The 17632-nt window shown below is 39.5% G+C and overlaps 1 protein-coding gene across 1 annotated transcript in view; it reads left to right on the top strand.

The window, feature by feature from the left end:
- Positions 1 to 17632, top strand: part of RIC8B (RIC8 guanine nucleotide exchange factor B) — a 154035-nt gene that overhangs the window by 117262 nt on the left and 19141 nt on the right. Inside the window, exon 8 of the mRNA XM_006897539.1 lies at positions 8522 to 8666. Within this exon, the coding sequence (XP_006897601.1) occupies positions 8522 to 8666 (145 nt within the window). The remainder of the gene's footprint in view (positions 1 to 8521; positions 8667 to 17632) is intronic.

The following is a 17632-nucleotide window of genomic DNA, read 5'->3' as shown; positions in this document are numbered from 1 at the left end:
GTCTTTGCAATCACTTGTTATGCATCAGAGCCTTGGACAATTACTAGGAGGATAGAAGGAAAATTGACGCCTTTGAGCTATGGTGCTGGAGAAGAGTATTGAATATACCATGGACCACCAAGAAAACAAACAGATTCATCCTAGAGAGGGTTAAAGCAGGCTACTCCTTGGAGGCAAAGATTCTGGGGCTTTGTCTGACATACTTTGGACATGTTGCAAGGAGAGACAGGTCTTTGGAGAGGGACATCATGCTGGGTAGAGTGGAGGGACAGCACAGGAGGGGAAGACCCTCTATGAGGTGGATTGATTCAATGACTGGGGTAATCGGGATGGGTGTGTCAGAGGCCATGCGATTGGCACAGGATAGAGCAGGGTTTAGGGCTGTTATACATAGGGTCGCTATGAGTCGCAAACGACTCGACAGCACATAACAACACATCCAAAATGTATCAAATACTCCAGCACCTTAATAGGAAGAAGGCAAACAACCATTCACAAAATGGGCACAAGATATAACTAGACACTTCACCAGAGAAGGAAAAGAAAGTCACATGGCCAACAGAGACATAGAAAAAATGTCTAAAATCCCTAGCTGTTAGAGAGATGCAAAGCAAAAGGTATTTTGGGGGGGGGGGGTGGAGAGCCAAAATAGATGTTGGAAGAGACTGAAATTTGCTCCTCAACGTAGGAAATCCAAAACAAAGGGAAGAAATGATGACGTGAACTGAACAGAAGAGTTCACAGGGCAGCTTGAGAAAACAAAGTACGGTAGCGATGTGATGGAGCTCTGGTAGTCTGGTGGCAAGAAGCTGTACTGCAATCCCAAAGGCACAGGCTTCGGGCCACAAGCTGCTCCATAGTAGAAGGATGGGCAGTCTTCTCCCATCCATGCCATTAACTGCCTGTGAAAACCCACCGGCGTGTCAACTATTGGTTGGTTCCGACTTTACAGTACACAACAATCACATTTAAAAAAAAAAGTGCAAGGAGATGGAGTTAGAAAACCAAAAGGGAAGAACTTACCTGGCATTTCTTAAGCTAAAAGAACTGAAGAACAAATTCAAGTCTTAAGTTGCCAATGCTAAAGGATTCTATGGGGAAAATATTTTAGTAATGCAGGAAGCATCAAAGAAGATGGACAAATTTATTCTTAAAAATAATGTATTCGTATTTTGTAAATAAACTACTAGAAAAATAATTTTTAAAGGTACCAAAATTTAAAAAAAAAAAAAAAATGGAAGGAATACATGGCCTCATGGTACCAAAAAAAAAATTAGTTGACATGGAATCATTTTAGGAAATAGTTTATGACCAAAACCAGTGATACTGAAGGAAGATGTTCAAGCTGTACTGGAGACATTGGCAAAAGTAAGAAATTGATGGGATACCAATTGAGTTGTTTCAGCAACAGGTGTCTGGTATGTTCTTCCTGAAAAACCTGACCAAGTTACTGGAAAGAAATCTGTATTTGTTTTGATTCTCCCCACAAAAAAAGGTGATCCAGCAGTGTGCAGAAATTATCAGACAGTACCATTAAAGTGACATGCAAATACATCTTGCTGAAGATTATTTTTAAATGACTGGGAAAACACATCAACAGGGAACTCTAGTAATTCAAGCTGGCTTCAGGAAGAGCCTGTGGCTAAGGGATATTGTTGCTGATAGCAGGTAGATCTTACCTGAAAGTATAGAATATTAGGAAGATATTTGTGTTATTGATGAATACAAAGACAGTGTGGCTTATAACAAATTATGTCCCACATTGAGATGAGTGGAAATCTCAGAACATTTACTTGTGCTCATTTAAAACCAATAAATTGACCAAGAACCATTTGTGTAAACAGGACGAGGGGATATTTCATGGCTTAAAATAAGAGGTATGAAGATTGTAGCCTTTCTCTATACCTATTCAGTCTGTATCCTGAGCAAATAAAATTTTGCGAAGCTGCACTGTGTGAAGAAGGATATAGCTTCAGGATTGGAGGAAGACTTACCAACAACCTGTTTCATACAAGTGACACAACCTTGCTTATAGAAAGTGGAAAAATACGTAAAAGATCATTGTGGATTACATCTCAACATCAGGAAAAACATCCTCGCAACTCCATCAGAAGGCCACATCATGACTGAAGGATAAAATACCAAAGTTGTCAAGTACTTGCTTTTGCTTGGATCCACCGTCAACACCCATGATAGCAGCAGTCAGGAAGTTAGGCATGCTGCTTTGGGAAAATCTGCTGTCATGGGTCTGTTTAAAGTGCTTAAGAACAAGGATTTCTGTGTAAAGACTGGGTGTGTTTGATACAAGCCATGGTATTTCCAGTTGGATACGAGAGTTAAACAGTGAGCAAAAAAGACCAAAGAAGAATTGATGCATTTGAATTGAGGTGTTGGTAAACAGTATTAAATATCCCATGGACTCCTAAACGGACAGACAAACCAGCAGAAGTGCAACCAGAGTGGTTCTTAAAGGCAAGAATGAGGTCAGGGAGTACTGTGCCTCCCACTTCATTTTTGTTTTTCAGAAGTGCTTTGCTCATTTGGGGTCACTTTTCTCTCCAAATATACTTGGCAATTTCTATTTCATTCTCCTTGAAATAGGAATTTGGTTTCTGGATTGGGATTATGTTGAACATATGAAAAAAACTGCATAACTTGGGAGAGACTGGAGAGCATTATGCTGACTAAACTAACTCAGTCTCAGAAGGACAAATACTGCATAAGGCCATTATTGTAAAAACCGAAGGATAGCTAGTAAAACATGTCTGAGGACCCAAGGAGGGAAGGGGTGGGAGCATAGTGGTGAGGATGGGTAGGGTCGAAGCCACAGGGTTATACAGTTTGGTGGGTGGAGGGAGGGGGGGAAAGAAATAAGAAGGATGAGGGGAAGGACCTGAAAAGTTTGAGTAATGATGAACGTGGTCCAATGGTGATTGATTTTATAAAACATAATGCATGGGAATAATTGCATGAAACACAATGTGAATGGATAGTGTGAAACATAATGTATACGAACTTTGTGAGCAAACCAATATAATTTTTTTAAAGTTAAAAAAAAGGCAAGAATGGTAAAACTGTCATATTTTAGGCACATTGTCAGGAGTCATCCTAAGGAAAAAAAGAACATTATGCTTGGAAAATTAGAGGGTCAGCAGAAAAGGTAGAAATCCCTCCAGGAGATGGATGACACAATGGCTGCACCAGGGGACTTGAGCGTGGGGGAAATTGTGAGGATAGTTCAGGAGAGGACAGTCTGTTCACAGGGTCACACTGAATCCTGGTTGGTTTGACAGCACCTAACAGCAAAGTACAGATACATGTCACTGTTCTTTTCATCTTATCGTCTTGAAAGACTCATACTGTCCTTATCTTCCCAGTCACTCTTGTACTCACTTCAGGTCACAGGTTCCACTATTATTTCCTAATCCCTGGGTTCCATTCAAAATATTCTCGGTGAATTCACATACTACCTGATTTTCTAAAGCAATGGATGTTTTTTCCCCAGTTTCTTTGTTATCATAGCTGTCCTAGCTGATCACTGCCTTCTTGATTTGCTCTCCACTGTTTCTACCATGCAGTCCCTTCCCTTTAACCTAATTTTACTCTTTTTCTCTCTTAATTGCCTTAATCCTATAATCTGTTGAGTCCATGGCTATCACAGCTGTAGTAAGACTGAAACTAGGAAAAAGAAAACAACCCAGGAAACCATCCATTGCTTTAGAATGTTAGATAATGTGTCAGTGAGTTGAAGACAGATTGGGAAGATAAGAATAGTAAAAAGAAAAAACCAGGTACTCTTTCAAGATGTGTTGTTGTTGTTATGTGCCATCGAGTTGCTTGCGACTCACAGCAACCCTATGTACAACATCCCTAAACTCTTTTCTGTCCTATGCCAATTGCACCATCTCTGATACACCCATCCGATTACCCCAGTCACTGAATCAATCCACCTCATCGAGAGCCTTCCCCTTCTGTGCTGTCCCTCCACCCTACCAAGCATGATGTCCCTCTCCAAGGACCTGTCCCTCCTTGCAGCATGTCCAAAGTATGTTAGACAGAGCCTTAGAATCCTTGCCTCCAAAGATCAGCCCAGTTTGACCCTTTCCGGGATGAATCTGTTTGTTTTCCTAGCAGTCCATGGTACCCTCAATACTCATCTCCAGCACCACAGCTCAAAGGCATCAATTCTCCTTCTATCCTCCTTAGTCATTGTCCAACTCTCTGATGCAGAACAAGTGATAGCAAAGACCATGGCCTGTATCAGACGCACCTTAGTCTCCAAAGAAACACCATTCCTCTTCAGTACTATGGAGAGGTCCCTAACAACAGACTTTCCTATGGCAATACATCATCTAATTTCCTGGCTGCTGGTGCCGAGAGTGTTGACTGTGGAGCCAAGAGGATATATATTTGTGTCATTCCCCCTTATAAAACTCAATGACTCTTTGTCACATGCATATAAAATGTACATTTTACCACCACAGCTTACCTTGGTAGCATGAATCTAAAAGTACTTCCATTAACTTCTTGTATAACCATGCAGATTTCTTAATCTTGCCTGATTCTCTTGCATGGTTTCTTGGCATATCTTCACATGGTGCTGTTCCTTTTGTAAAGAGCCCAGTGGCATTCTGCTACTAACCAGAAAGTCAGCACTTCACACCCACTAGTTGCTCGATGGCAGAGAGAAGGAGCAGTCTGATTCTGTTAAGATGTATAGCCTTGGAAACCCTATGGGCAGTTCTGTTGTACAAGGTCACAGTTCACTAGAATCCACTTGACGACAGAGGACTGTGGTTCCTTCTAATGGAATAGCCTTCCCCATCCCAGTTAACCTAGTGTCCTTAACTTGCCCTGTCCATCTTACTCATTCTCTCTGCAAAGACTTTAAAGAACTTGCAGTATAGACATTGGCTTTGATTAGGTCACATATCACTTCTATTTGGATTCCTACGTGAACTAAAACTCATGCAATCAAGTCAGAAGTGATTCATAGCTGACCCTCCATTGGATTCTCATAAAAGGTTATAAATTGTGCGTGATTGTCCATCTTTTCCATCAGTTCCACTGGTAGACTTGAACTACCAGAGATACAACCCTTTGGATTAATGGCACAACTCCCTAAGACTACATCACCAGCTTCCCTAGTACTTTCATAATAAGTACCATACAAATAAGTGCCACAGCACTGACATACATCTTCCTGGTTTTAAGCTGTGCCGTGTTCTCTTGCTCTGTTCTGACGACTACTTCTGGTCCAAGTATAGTTTAGCATAAGCACAAAACACCATTTTTTTTTAATTCCAAACACTTTTTCTTTTATTCTTGTTTACTTACATATTACATATACATTGTTTTTCACTCTGAATCTTTCCCATTTATTTAACCTATCCCTCCCTCCACCCATCAAATTGTATGACCCTGTGATTATGCCCCCCCATCCATCCTCACCCTTGTGCTCCCACCCTCCCTTAGATCCTCATACAAATTTTACTAGTTACCTGTTTTTGTGATTATGGTCCTATATTGTATTTGTCTTTGTGGGACTTAGTTCATTTAGCATAATGTTCTCCAGTCCCTCCCAAGTTAGGTAGTGATTTTCAAAAGCATTGCTCCTGAGTGCTTTTTAGTATTCCATCATGTGAATGTACCATAATTTCTTAGTCCATTCGCTTGTGATTGGACATTTGGGCTGTTTCCATGTTGCGGTGTTGAGTAACGCTGCTGTGAACTCTGGTGTCCAAATAATTCATTTATTGCCTCAGTTCTAATTTTCTCAGGGTATATCTCAAACAGTGGAATAGCTGAGTCATATGGAATTTCTATGTTCAGCTTTTTGAGGAAACGCCGAACTGCCTTCCAGAGTGGTTATACCATTTTACAATCCCACCAGTAATGCATAAGAGTTCTATTTCTCCACATTCTCACCAACATTTATTACTTGCTGTCCTGTTAAAGTTTGCCACTACTATTGGAGTGAGATCTTATCTCAGTGTGGTTTTTATTTGCATCTCTATTGATAGTGATTTTGAGCATTTGGCAATACCATTTCAGAAAAGGGTCTCATATCAAAAGTAGACAGAATCCTACAGGGCCTCCACAAGAAAAAGACTGAGAACACAATTACAAAATGAGCAAAAGACATGAAAAGACTTCTCACAAAGGACGATATCTGGTTGTCCAACAGGCACATATTTATTCATACCTTAGTGTAGACATTCACTGTTTTGGTGGAGATTTCTTTTCTGAAACCCTTAAATGTCCTTGTTTAATAATAAACCTTATCCATAAAATGCCACAGTGTGAACTCTGGTGGTGTTAGTTTATAGCATGTTACACTGCTGACCAAAAAAATACTACACTAAAATTATTACTGCTGATCCTTCAATCCCAATGATGTTTTGTCTGACTATGTCACTAAGGCCTTGTCTGACCTTCATAAATATTAAGAATATTTGTATACATTGTATATTCCTTTCTCCCTTTAAGGATTCATTAATTTGTCTAAAACATATTTTGGGGAAGGAAGAGGAACATACAAGATATATTTAGATAATATTTCCAAATATACCACTATATCCCTCATTAAATTCTAATTTAACACTTTCTAGCACCCATTAGGAAGTAATACCAAAGTGCCTATGGTTACCAATAGGTTTTAAGGTAGAGCACAGTTGAAAACTGCTGTTTTAAACCTCCTTTTAAGTTGCTTACATTACTAAACATCCTTTTAAGTTGCTTACATTATTAAACTGTACTTCTGTTCATAGAGATTTCACCAATTTGCTGTTACATGTGTTTATCTTTGCACTCCCCCACCCCCAACCTATTCTCAGTATATAGAGAAATTCCCTCTAGTTCAAAATTTTTAAATTTAACAGACTCTTTCCTGAGGTAGTCCTCTAATTTTGTGTCATTTCTTATTTAAACATCTGATACTTACTCCCAATCCTTACCCACCTGTCTCCCCCTTCCTGTTACCTGGTATAGATCTCCAGAGTTACCTTAATTATGCTTCTGCAGATCTTTACCTTTTTTTTTTTTTTTTTAGGTCAGTGACCTTCATTGGAATTACCAGGATATCAGATGTAGATTTTAGTATAGCTTTATACCGAGCACATCATGACTTTTTTTTTTTTTTTTTAGGTCAGTGACCTTCATTGGAATTACCAGGATATCAGATGTAGATTTTAGTATAGCTTTATACCGAGCACATAGTGTTAGGTTTTATTTCTGTCAATGTCTTTAGGGTTGCATTTTATCTATATGGTATTAAAAGTCTTACATGAATTTTGTCAGTTGCTATCTTTTGATTTACTATTCTAGTCTTTACCTTGAAGGGTCCTCTGGTGGCCTAGTGGGAAGGAGTTTCACTGGCAACCCAGAGGTAGGCGGTTCAAGTCCACTAGCTCCTCTGCAGGAGAAAGATGGGCAGTCTCCTCACATGTGATTAACTGCCTTTGAAAATCCACAAGAGAGTCATCGTGGGTCATTTCTGTCTCCGTGGTACACAACAACACTTACCTTAAAATTGTACCTCAAGAGAAAGAAGTGCCTTTAAATAAAGCTACTAGTCAGTACTTCGTACTTTCCTTAAAATTACTTAGAAATTGCTAAAATAATATCCTGTGGTGCAGGATTTTCCTGCAAAAAGTATTATGTATCTCTTCATAGTGCTTAAGATAGCTCCTTAACCTGATGTCAGGGGACACTGACTAAGGACCTGCACCATGTGCTCCATTTGCCAATCCTCCTCCCCTCAAAATCAAGAAAGGTCTAGAAAGATCACATCATCCAGGATTAGCAAGGACTGCTTTGACCAAGTACTTACTTCACTGTGTACTGTGCATGTATTAATCTGTGTAGAAGATGCTTTTATTGTTCTGATTTTACAGATGTATAAAGCTAATGCAAAATAAGTCTCAAGATCAGCAGGCTAGTGAGTAAGTGGGAGGGTCAAGATTGAAGTGTGCCCTCACTCCTGGGCAGTAAGCCACATGCGCTTGCAAGTGATTGCTGACTTTTGAAAAAAGAAACAGTAAGCTAGCCTAACCTATTTGCTAATATCCTTACATTTTCTTCTTAGGCCCTTCCCTTCTAATATTTATAAAGCATAGAGAATTTTACATTATAAGACATGGTCATAAAATCACAGTCTGAAGCACATTGTCTCTAGTTTCTTACCATTATTTCTCTAAACAGAGATAAAGAAGACTTGATATCAGAACTTAAAATACCATCCCTGCCAGTCACCTAGCAGTCAGAGAAGCCTCCATTCTGTCACAAAGTTTGTTCAGATTTGTTCTTAAAGAAGTTTTGAAAGCTGCAAAAAGTACCTTGGTCCTCGTAGTACCTTGGAGAATTTGTATTTTGTTCAGTAGATTAAAAAAATTACAATTTTAAAACCTCAATTAAAAAATTATTGCTTGAGTTATCTCCAACCCCCCTGTGTTGGTGAGTTTTTGGTGATGATGGTTAACATCCAAGAATCCTTGTCTAAAAATCTATTCTGTTTTTGCAGTGGATAGCCTCCTGAAATACACTGGCTATGGGAACGCCGCAGGACTGTTGGCGGCCAGGGGCCTCTTGACTGGAGGAAGAGGAGATAATTGGTACTCAGAGGACGAGGACACAGACACTGAAGAATACAAAAATGCGAAACCAAAGTACAGTATCAAGTTTCTTTTCATCCATATCTGTGCCTTTGAGTTGGTTATTTGCTTTTTACTTCGTCTTTCATTTTTCAAGTTTTTCTTTTCTCTTTTGGATTTGGAAGCTTTCCATAGAATGGCTGAAGGGCTGCTTCCTAGCTAGTGCCTCAAAGAGTGACTTTAACTGTCTGAGGAAAGATATTGCAAGAATTGTTCTGCAGGAAGAGATTTTCAGCCTGTATATCTTCAAGTACTAGGAGAGCCAGTGTTCTGAGATATGTGCAGTCATATACCTAACATATTTGCAGACAATTTGCTTTTCTTTCCAGAGCTTGAGGGTTTTCTAAGGTGTAGCTACCACCTTTATAAGATGTAACCACTACCAAGTATTTAAGATGGTTATTTGATGCATCAGTGTTTCTCAGATGTGTGCTATGCATTCTGGTCTTCTGCCTTGCATGACTGTCTTTATGAAAGTCAATAAAATTATAGCAACAAGACATAACTAGGAAAAGGCGAGAAGTCTGGTTTCACAGTGAATTTTAGCCAATAAACACTTAGGGAATCATCTTTTTAACAGATGTATTAGTGTACTGAGTAGGCAAACTGGAGACCCAAACTCACATCTTCTGTGAGTCAGTATTTACAAATTAAAGCTATTTTTTTTTTTCAAGACCAACTCTTCCTTCCTTCTTATTTCTCTCCATCCTTTTTACACTGAACCCCCAGTCTGGGTATAGTTCTTGGTGTCCACTTACTATGAGTTACATGAGTTCATTCCCTTTTCTTCCTCCCCCTTTTTTTCTGATTAATGTTGAAAGTGTGCCTGTGCCCTACCCCTTTGGATTGTCAGTGGTGTTGACGTGCTCTGTTTTTTAGCAGCTGTATTCTGGACCGTGATGTCCATGTAGTATGTAGTAGGTGACCAAGAATTTTAAAAATTGTCTGCAAATCAGGTCCATTTTCAAATGTCCTGTTTATATAAACATAATGGGTCGCCAAGAAGGTAAAAGAAGTCATTAACTCCCAGTCAAACAGGATGTATATGGCCTGTTTCTTGGAAAATCAGTTCTAAATATATTAGCATTACTTTCAATATCCCAATACTGAAGGATTGTGTAGAGTGTGTCCTGAGGGCAGAGGAAAGCTAACAATGGCTCTCATCAGTAAGTTCTTAGGACTGCTACAATTTAGATGTTACAAAGTGGGCATCCTTGTCCCTCGAGAGTTGGAATAGACTCAACAGCAATATGTTTTTTTCTTTAAGCAAGTACTTAAAACTTATTAGATGAATCACACTTCCATCTTTCCCTAATTATAGAAGTCATAACTCTCAGTTCGTTTTCCTAGCTTTTCATTTTCCCATTCTGTTATAAGCAATATCTCCATACCAGTATACTATTTTATAGGGAGCTCTGGTGGCCTAATGGTAAGAAGCAGTACTGCAATCCCAAGGTCACAAGGCTCAAAGCCACCAGCTGCTCCACTGGAGAAAGATGAACAGTCTTTGTGATTTTGTTGCCTCTGAAAACCCACTGGAGGTTTAGCTACAGGTTGGTTCCGGCCCCACAGCACACAACAGCAGCATACTGTTTTATATCTGGTCACTTGAGACAGTAAAATATACCACTTGAGAATTTTCTGATTTTTAAATAAAGATGAACATTAATATTAAAAACTAAAACACTCACACTCATTGCCTTCTATCGGAATGAACTCATACCTGACTCTCTAATGGGTTTTTTTGAAGCTGTAAATAGCTCAAGGGGAGATTTCTCTGGCAGAGCCACTGTTGAATTCCACTAACCAGTTCTCTATGGACTGCACCGCCAGAGCACTCCTGTGTTAGGGATTATGGAAAGAGTCAGCTAAGATGGAAAACTTCTCCTGTGTGCTCAAGGTAGATTGCATTATGTCTCATTCTGTATTGTTATTCTTGTGTGGTAGGTGACTTCCATAATGGCAGTAGCATTGTCTGCAAGTGCTGGAATGCCACTGGACTAAAGAAGTATATAGGGAAAAGAGTTATGTTTCAGAATTGTGAAAGCAGTGTTACATTTTGGGGAAAAATGGCTTGTATAGATCAAGGACTGTTATGTTTAAGATTGGCTTATCCCTGTTTATAAGAATGGTATGTTGTCGTTGTTGTAGTTGATTGCCATCAAGTCGAAGTCAACTCATAGTGACTCTGAACAAAAGACCTAATGTCTTTCCATAGCTATTGTTGTTTCTCCAAGTTCCTAGAGTTTCCAGAGGCATATGGTTTAGGAAGTGGACGCTACTCCTGCTTCCCAAGCTGTTTTACAACTGGGAGCTCCGTCAAACACTGTCCACAATGGGAAGCCATTATGGTATTTGATATCCCCATGGCACAAGGTTCAGCATCATAGCAAACCCAAGTTACCTCATACAGCACACTAACAGAGTGATGTGCAAAATGGAAGAATGTTCCTCCATATATAACAGCACTAGTCTCATTTAGCAGTGGTTAAGTGTTGACCATAATGTTTAAGATTGGCTTATCCCTGTTTATAAGAATGGTATGTTAGCCTGGTAAAAATAATCTTCCTAAGTAATAATCTTACTAAGCTGTGGTTCTTAAACATTGGTAATTCCAATATGGGTGTGAGTCCCACAGAAAGAGTCATATCTTTCCCTTTCAGATAGATTTGCATCTGTTTTTCTCTTTAATTTTGTCTCCAAGTGGTAATGGTAAGGTGTTTGTTACCTTAACATACATCTTCATATAGTCTCTCCAGAAGTTCTGGTCAACAAACTACTTTGCAAGTGAGACAAACTTTCTTTACACTAGAGAATGAGCCACAAAGATCAAAGACTTTCTCCCTAAAATTGTTGTAAAAAGTTTTAAGTACCTGAGAGTTTTTTCAATCTAGTAAAGCTTATAAAGTCAGTATTTAAAAAGATTACTTACTCCATAATTATACCTTTACCAGTCAGAGTGCCTAAGATTATCTGATCTTCTTATGATGCATTTATTCGCAACTGCTGCTAATATTAGTAGAGGCAGGAAAATTACCCTTCACTAGTTGCCCCTAGTCCTGTTGTCAAAAATTTAAGTGGATTCTGATTAATGCTCCAAGGTAACCTGTAATCCTTTAGTGGAATCTGAAAGCAAGAACTGTGGAGCTTACATTCAGGCTTCAAGAGACAGTTAATATCAATGCAATCCCTTTTGTGTCAAAATAAATGTATTTAATGGGCTGGAAATGGCTTTCTGCAAATAGTACTCTTAGGGAAAATATACTCACGGTCAAATTACTTGCCACACAAGTTTATTGTGTGTGTCTAGCCACTTTTGTTAAATGTTTTCAGATAAAATTTGGTCCTGTATCAAAGGGAAACTAGATTTAAACTCTTTAGGTGTTTGTATATTGGTTTCTTTTATGCTGTTGACCATGGAGGCCCCTAAACTGCATTGTCTTGTAATGTAACCAACTGATACAGTTTGAACATCATTCCAGACACTAGTTGAAAGGTGTGTCTAATGGCATTTGGTTTATTTTAGACCAATGACTTTGAGATTGGGTTTATAGCTCTTAGGGGCAGTGAGGGAGAAGGATGAACAGTGTTCTTCCCATGTGATTAACTCTCTGAAAACCCACGAGATGCTCAGCTATGGGTCAGTTCCAACTTGAAGGCAAACAATAGTCCAGAGACATTTTCTTACAAGGCTGTTTTTTTGGAAGGCCACAGGGAGCAGAACCCTAGGGCCTTTATATAGCTGTAGAGATAGGCATACAGATGTTTCTTCAACATGATAAAGAGACCTCGTTTTGTGTGTGATACTTTAAATCAAGCCCCATAAGATTTGTCTGCATATACTGTCACAATATAATAGTCAGCATTCCTTGGCTTTTAACATTTCTCACAGGGAACCATAGCGGGGACTTGAGGATTTTTCTCTTTTGTACAGCTTGTGCTGTGATGAATAACATACTTACGTACAATGAGATTTAACTAGCATGTTGTTGTTGTTGTTGTTAGGCGCTATTGAATCAAGTATGACTCCTAGTGGCCCTGGGAACAACACACCCAACCCCCATCCTATCTTGTGCCATCCTTACCATCTCTGACACACTTGAGCCCACTACAGTAGTCACTTTGTTAGCCCATCTGGTTGAGGGTCTTCCTCTCTTTCACTGACTCTTCACCTCCAAGCATGATGTCCCTCTGTAAAGAATAGCCTCTCCTAGCAACATGCCAAAAGTTTGGAAGACTAAGCTTTGTAATTTTGCTTTCAGGGAGCATTTTAGCTACACTTTTTCCAAGACACATCTGTTTGGGATTTTTTTGGCAGTCCATGGGATATTCGGTATTCTTCTCCAGCACCTCAGCTCCTGTAACGAGCATTACAGGAGTTGGAAATTATTTCAGATAGTCATGAGACAGTCTAAATTCAGATCCTCAGAGGCCAGACTTGAAAATAAAATTACTGGATTTCTGCCGTGGATTGTTGTTGGTTGCCTTCGAGTTAGTTTCTGCACATGGCAGCCCCGCGTGTGCAGAGTAGAATGCTTGACGAGGTTGTCAGTCCTTAATTAGTTCAGAGTCAAAAGCTGGATCTGTCTTCTAAGGTGCCTGTAAGTGGGTTCCATTCTCCAAAATGCAACCAGTGCAAACTAGTTAAAAAGTTACAAGCTTTGTTATATGTGCAGTTGCATCACTTGCCCTTTAAAGATGGGGTTCTTGGTTGTGTTATAATTTGATTAGATAGCCAGCAAGGAGCCAGGTGTGTGACTTGAATTAGCGTGCTGAGCTTTGCTTTAGATTTTCTGTAGATGCACAGCTATGAGATTTCTGTATATTATGTACCAAAGATTTGGCTGTTTTATCACACAGCCCAACATAGAAAACATTTTAAAAGCACTCATATAAAAATACATGGAGCTTTTCAGATCTTTTCATTAATTAGATGTAACTTAAAGGGGCCCTGCTAGTGTCATAGTTTAAGTGTTGGGCTGCTAAGTGAAAGGCATTTGGAACTCTATTAGGATGTAATAGACAGAAATGAAGTTGTTTCTTCCCTTTGCAGCCTCTAAAACCCAAGTGGCAGTGACTGGGAACTGGAATTAACTGCCAGGCAGTAGGTAGGAATGTATTAATAGTATGCATATATCTGTATGGCAGGCTCATGATAGACATTTAGTATTTCATAAATACGTGAAAGAATAACATTTAGTTCTTTCTTCATAATATAGTGCCAACTTGAGCTAGGATGTGGTTTCATAACTTTGAGATGGAATCAGTGTTGTATTTATACTGTAATTCCCCAATTACTTGAGACATTTCAGGTAATGATGTCTCAGTAAAACACCTTATACTTGAAGTTAATTACAGCAGATTCCATAAAACACTACTTGTTGCATTATTCTTTAGTTAATGAAGTTTTCACGTATGGTGCCGTAGCTGAATGGAGATATTTATATCCTAAATCATCTGAGGCTATCTAGTTCCTTATTTTTCATCTGGTTGATCCCTTATACGAATAAGAAATCATTTGCCTTCAAGTCAGTTCCAGCTGATGGCTGCCCTGTGTAACAGAACAGAAGTGTGCTCCACGGGGTTGTTCCCAGCAGATTTTTTGGAAGTAGGTCACCAGACCTTTCTTCTGACGTGCCTGTGCAAACAGGAATCTTCAGCCTTTTGTTAGCAATCAAGCATGCTAATCACTCAGGAACTCTGCCAATAATAATAGTTAGCGGTTATTGAGTGCAAAATATGTGCTTATTGTTGTTATTAGGTGCTGTCAAGTTGAGTATGACTCATAGTGACTCTGTGCACCAAAGATCTAAACCCTGCACTATCCCATGCTGTCCTCACACTTCTGACACACAAGAGTGCAACGGATTGGAAGAGGTCTGTATGTATTCCCATTCCCAAGAAAAATAATCCAACTGAAAGTGGAAACTATCAAAGAATATCATTAATATCCCATGCAAGCAAAATCTGCTGAAGATCATTAAAAAATGGCTAGGAAACTGTCAGAAGATCAAGCAGGATTTAAAAGAGGCCTTGGCACTAGAGATACATTGCTGAAAATAGGTTGATCCTTGCCACAAGGAAAGAATACAAGAAGAATGTCTATTTGTGCTTTATTGACTATGTAAAGGCATTTTACTGTGTGGATCATAACAAGTTGTAGCTGACATTGAAAAGAATGGGAATCCCGGATCACTTAATTGTGCTCATGCAGAACCTATACCTGGACTAGGAGGCTATCATGCAAAGAGAGCAGGAGAACACTGCCTGATTTAAAATTGAGAAGGGAGTGTGTCAGGGTTGTATTCTCTCTCCATACCTGTTCATTCTGTATGCTGAGCAAATTATCTGAGAAGCTGGACTCTGTGAAGAGGAGTGTGGCATCAGGATTGGAGGGAGACTCATCAGTAACCTGCATTACGCAGGTGACGCAACCTTGCTTGTTGAAAGTGAGGAGAACTTAAAGTGCTCATTGCAGAACAGTGAATTCAGCCTTCATTATGGATTGCATCTTGATGTCAAGAAAACAAAGATTCTTACCACTGGACAACATCATGATGAATGGAGAGGAGATTGAAACTGTCAACAGCTTCATCTGGCTTGGATCGACAGTGAACACCATTGGTACCAGCAGTCAGGAAATAAGGCGCATAACACTGGGAAAATCTGCAGTTAGGGACCTATCCAAATTAATGAGGAGTAATGGTGTCAGTTTGAGGACTAAGGTGCATCTGATCCAGGCCATAGTCTTTCTGGTCACTGAGAGCTGGACAGTGAATAAGGATGACAGGAGAAGAATTGATGTCTTTGAGCTTTGGTGTTGAAGAAGAGCACTGAACATCCCAGGGATGGTCAAGGGAACAAACATGTCTTAGAGAAGGTTCAGCTAGAGTGCTCTTTGGGAGCAAAAATGATGAGGCTTTGCCTCACATGCTTTGGGCATATTACTAGGAGGAGCTGTTCCTTGGAGAGGGACATGATGCTGGGAAGAGTGGAGGTTTGGCAAAGGAGAGGAAGACCTTCGCCCAGATGGATTGACACAGTGACTGCTGCAGTGGTCTCTGATGGACCAGGAAGTATGGCTAATATGTGCTAGGAACTGAATTTTAAGGGCTCTGCAGATAACCAGTTTAACTTCACAATTCTTTGAGGTGTAGTTGTCCTCATTTTACGTATGAGGAAACTAAAGCGCACAGTCAAATGACTTGTTCAGGGTCCATTTCATGAATGATTCAGTGCTGTCAGAACTGACCCATTGACCCTCCAGTGGGTTTTCAGAGGCTATAAATCACACAGGAGAGGAGACTGCCCATCTTTCTCCTATGAGCTACTGGTGGATTCGAATCATGCCTTTGGTTTAACCATCCACTTTGCTCTTTGATTATGTAGTGTGGGGACAGAAATTCTGGTGAGTGAAATGTTTGTTTTCCTAGGAAGACATCATGAGTTTTGTTTGCATGTAACAGATCCTTCCCACCCACCACCCTTTTGCCTGATCTAGACTCATAAAATGAGTTTTTTTCCTGAAACCTTTTCTGAAAGGTGATTAACATAAATCTCTCAAAAGTGTGGCTTAAATTTTACTTGAAATGTTAGGTTTCTGCATGAGCCAGGTGGGTAAAATTAGAGGAGAGGCTAGTCTGTCTAGAGTAAAGGAGCTTACACCACAGCTACTCAATCCCAGCAGAAGGCTGCCACGTGAGAAGGTGGTCTTGGTCAAAGGAAGCAGCAGTTTGACTAGAGAAGGAAAGACTTGAAGCATATTTCTGCATTTACATATATTTCCATTTGTTTATACCTTCCAGGCTGTTTTAAATCTTGCATCTCCAGTTCCATGACTGCTGTCAGTTCATAGCTTTACAGTGACGTGCCACCCAAGGGAGTTTAGATACTTCTTGGAAGTGTTATATCTGATTGGAAGATATTAGTAATTTTAGGATTGAAGGAATGAGACACTAGAGGAGGGAGGTTAAGACAAGGTGAGAAAAATCATAATAGACAAAAAACTACTCAGTAACATGTCCACCATGATTAGTTTCCTTAAAGCATGTTAAGAATCAGTCTGGGAACAAAATCAAAGTTAGCCTATAAATTGTATTTAGCTACTTAAACAAAAGGTTGACAGTCACATTCACCCAAGTGTATCAGAAGAAACCCTGGGGTTCTACTTCCATATGATCACTTGGAGAAAACGTGTGGAGCACAGCTTTCCTGAGATGCATGAGGGCCCCATGAGTAGAAATCACCTTCATGGCAATGATTGTTGAGTTGCTTATTGATTTGTTTTAATGATCCTGAAACATATACATTTAAGACTCAAACTGCTTACTTATGGAAGTTGTAAATGTGTCAAGTATTGGTAAAGAAAAATTAACCTTTTGTCTGAAACCTCACCTCATTGGTATCATGGTAACTAATATTTATGTTTCTTCCTCTTCTGTGTAGGGAAACTACCATTTGTGGGTGTAGGGAATGGTGGAAAGTTAGACACAGTTCAGTCCCCCAGTTCGTATTCCATGTGGCTTTGTTGATGTTCTCCTGAAAGTTGGAAGAGAATGTCTTCTTATAGGCAAAAGTAAACCTGAACCCCTGCGTGACTTTGGGACTAATGGGTTTTAATCCATTAGACTAACGTGGTTCTTAAGTCTAGAAGATTACTGGCTGCTACCTTTATCTCAGGTCCTAAAAAGGATTTTAAAATTTGGGTACATAATTTCAGAGCAAGCAGTTAAATAATTTCAACACTCAGAGGATTTGAGGTCAGCTTATGGAAAATAGATCTTCTTCAAAGATTTAAAATAATTAAATAATTTTAAATAATTAAAATAAGAGTCAAATTTGTCCTGAGCCCAGTAATTCATGCCCAGGTTTTGAGTGCTTTGGTAATCATAGTACTGCAAGATTTACCAGTACCTTCTCCCAACACTGTTTCCTCCTGAGATACATAATGGCTTATGCTCATATCATTATGCCCTAAAACT

Source organism: Elephantulus edwardii, unplaced genomic scaffold, assembly GCF_000299155.1.
Source record: "Elephantulus edwardii isolate Elephantulus edwardi_28Jun2011 unplaced genomic scaffold, EleEdw1.0 scaffold00211, whole genome shotgun sequence".
In the NCBI taxonomy this organism is placed as follows: domain Eukaryota; kingdom Metazoa; phylum Chordata; class Mammalia; order Macroscelidea; family Macroscelididae; genus Elephantulus; species Elephantulus edwardii.
Note: the sequence above shows the minus strand (reverse complement) of the source record. Positions and strands in the feature narration are given on the sequence as shown.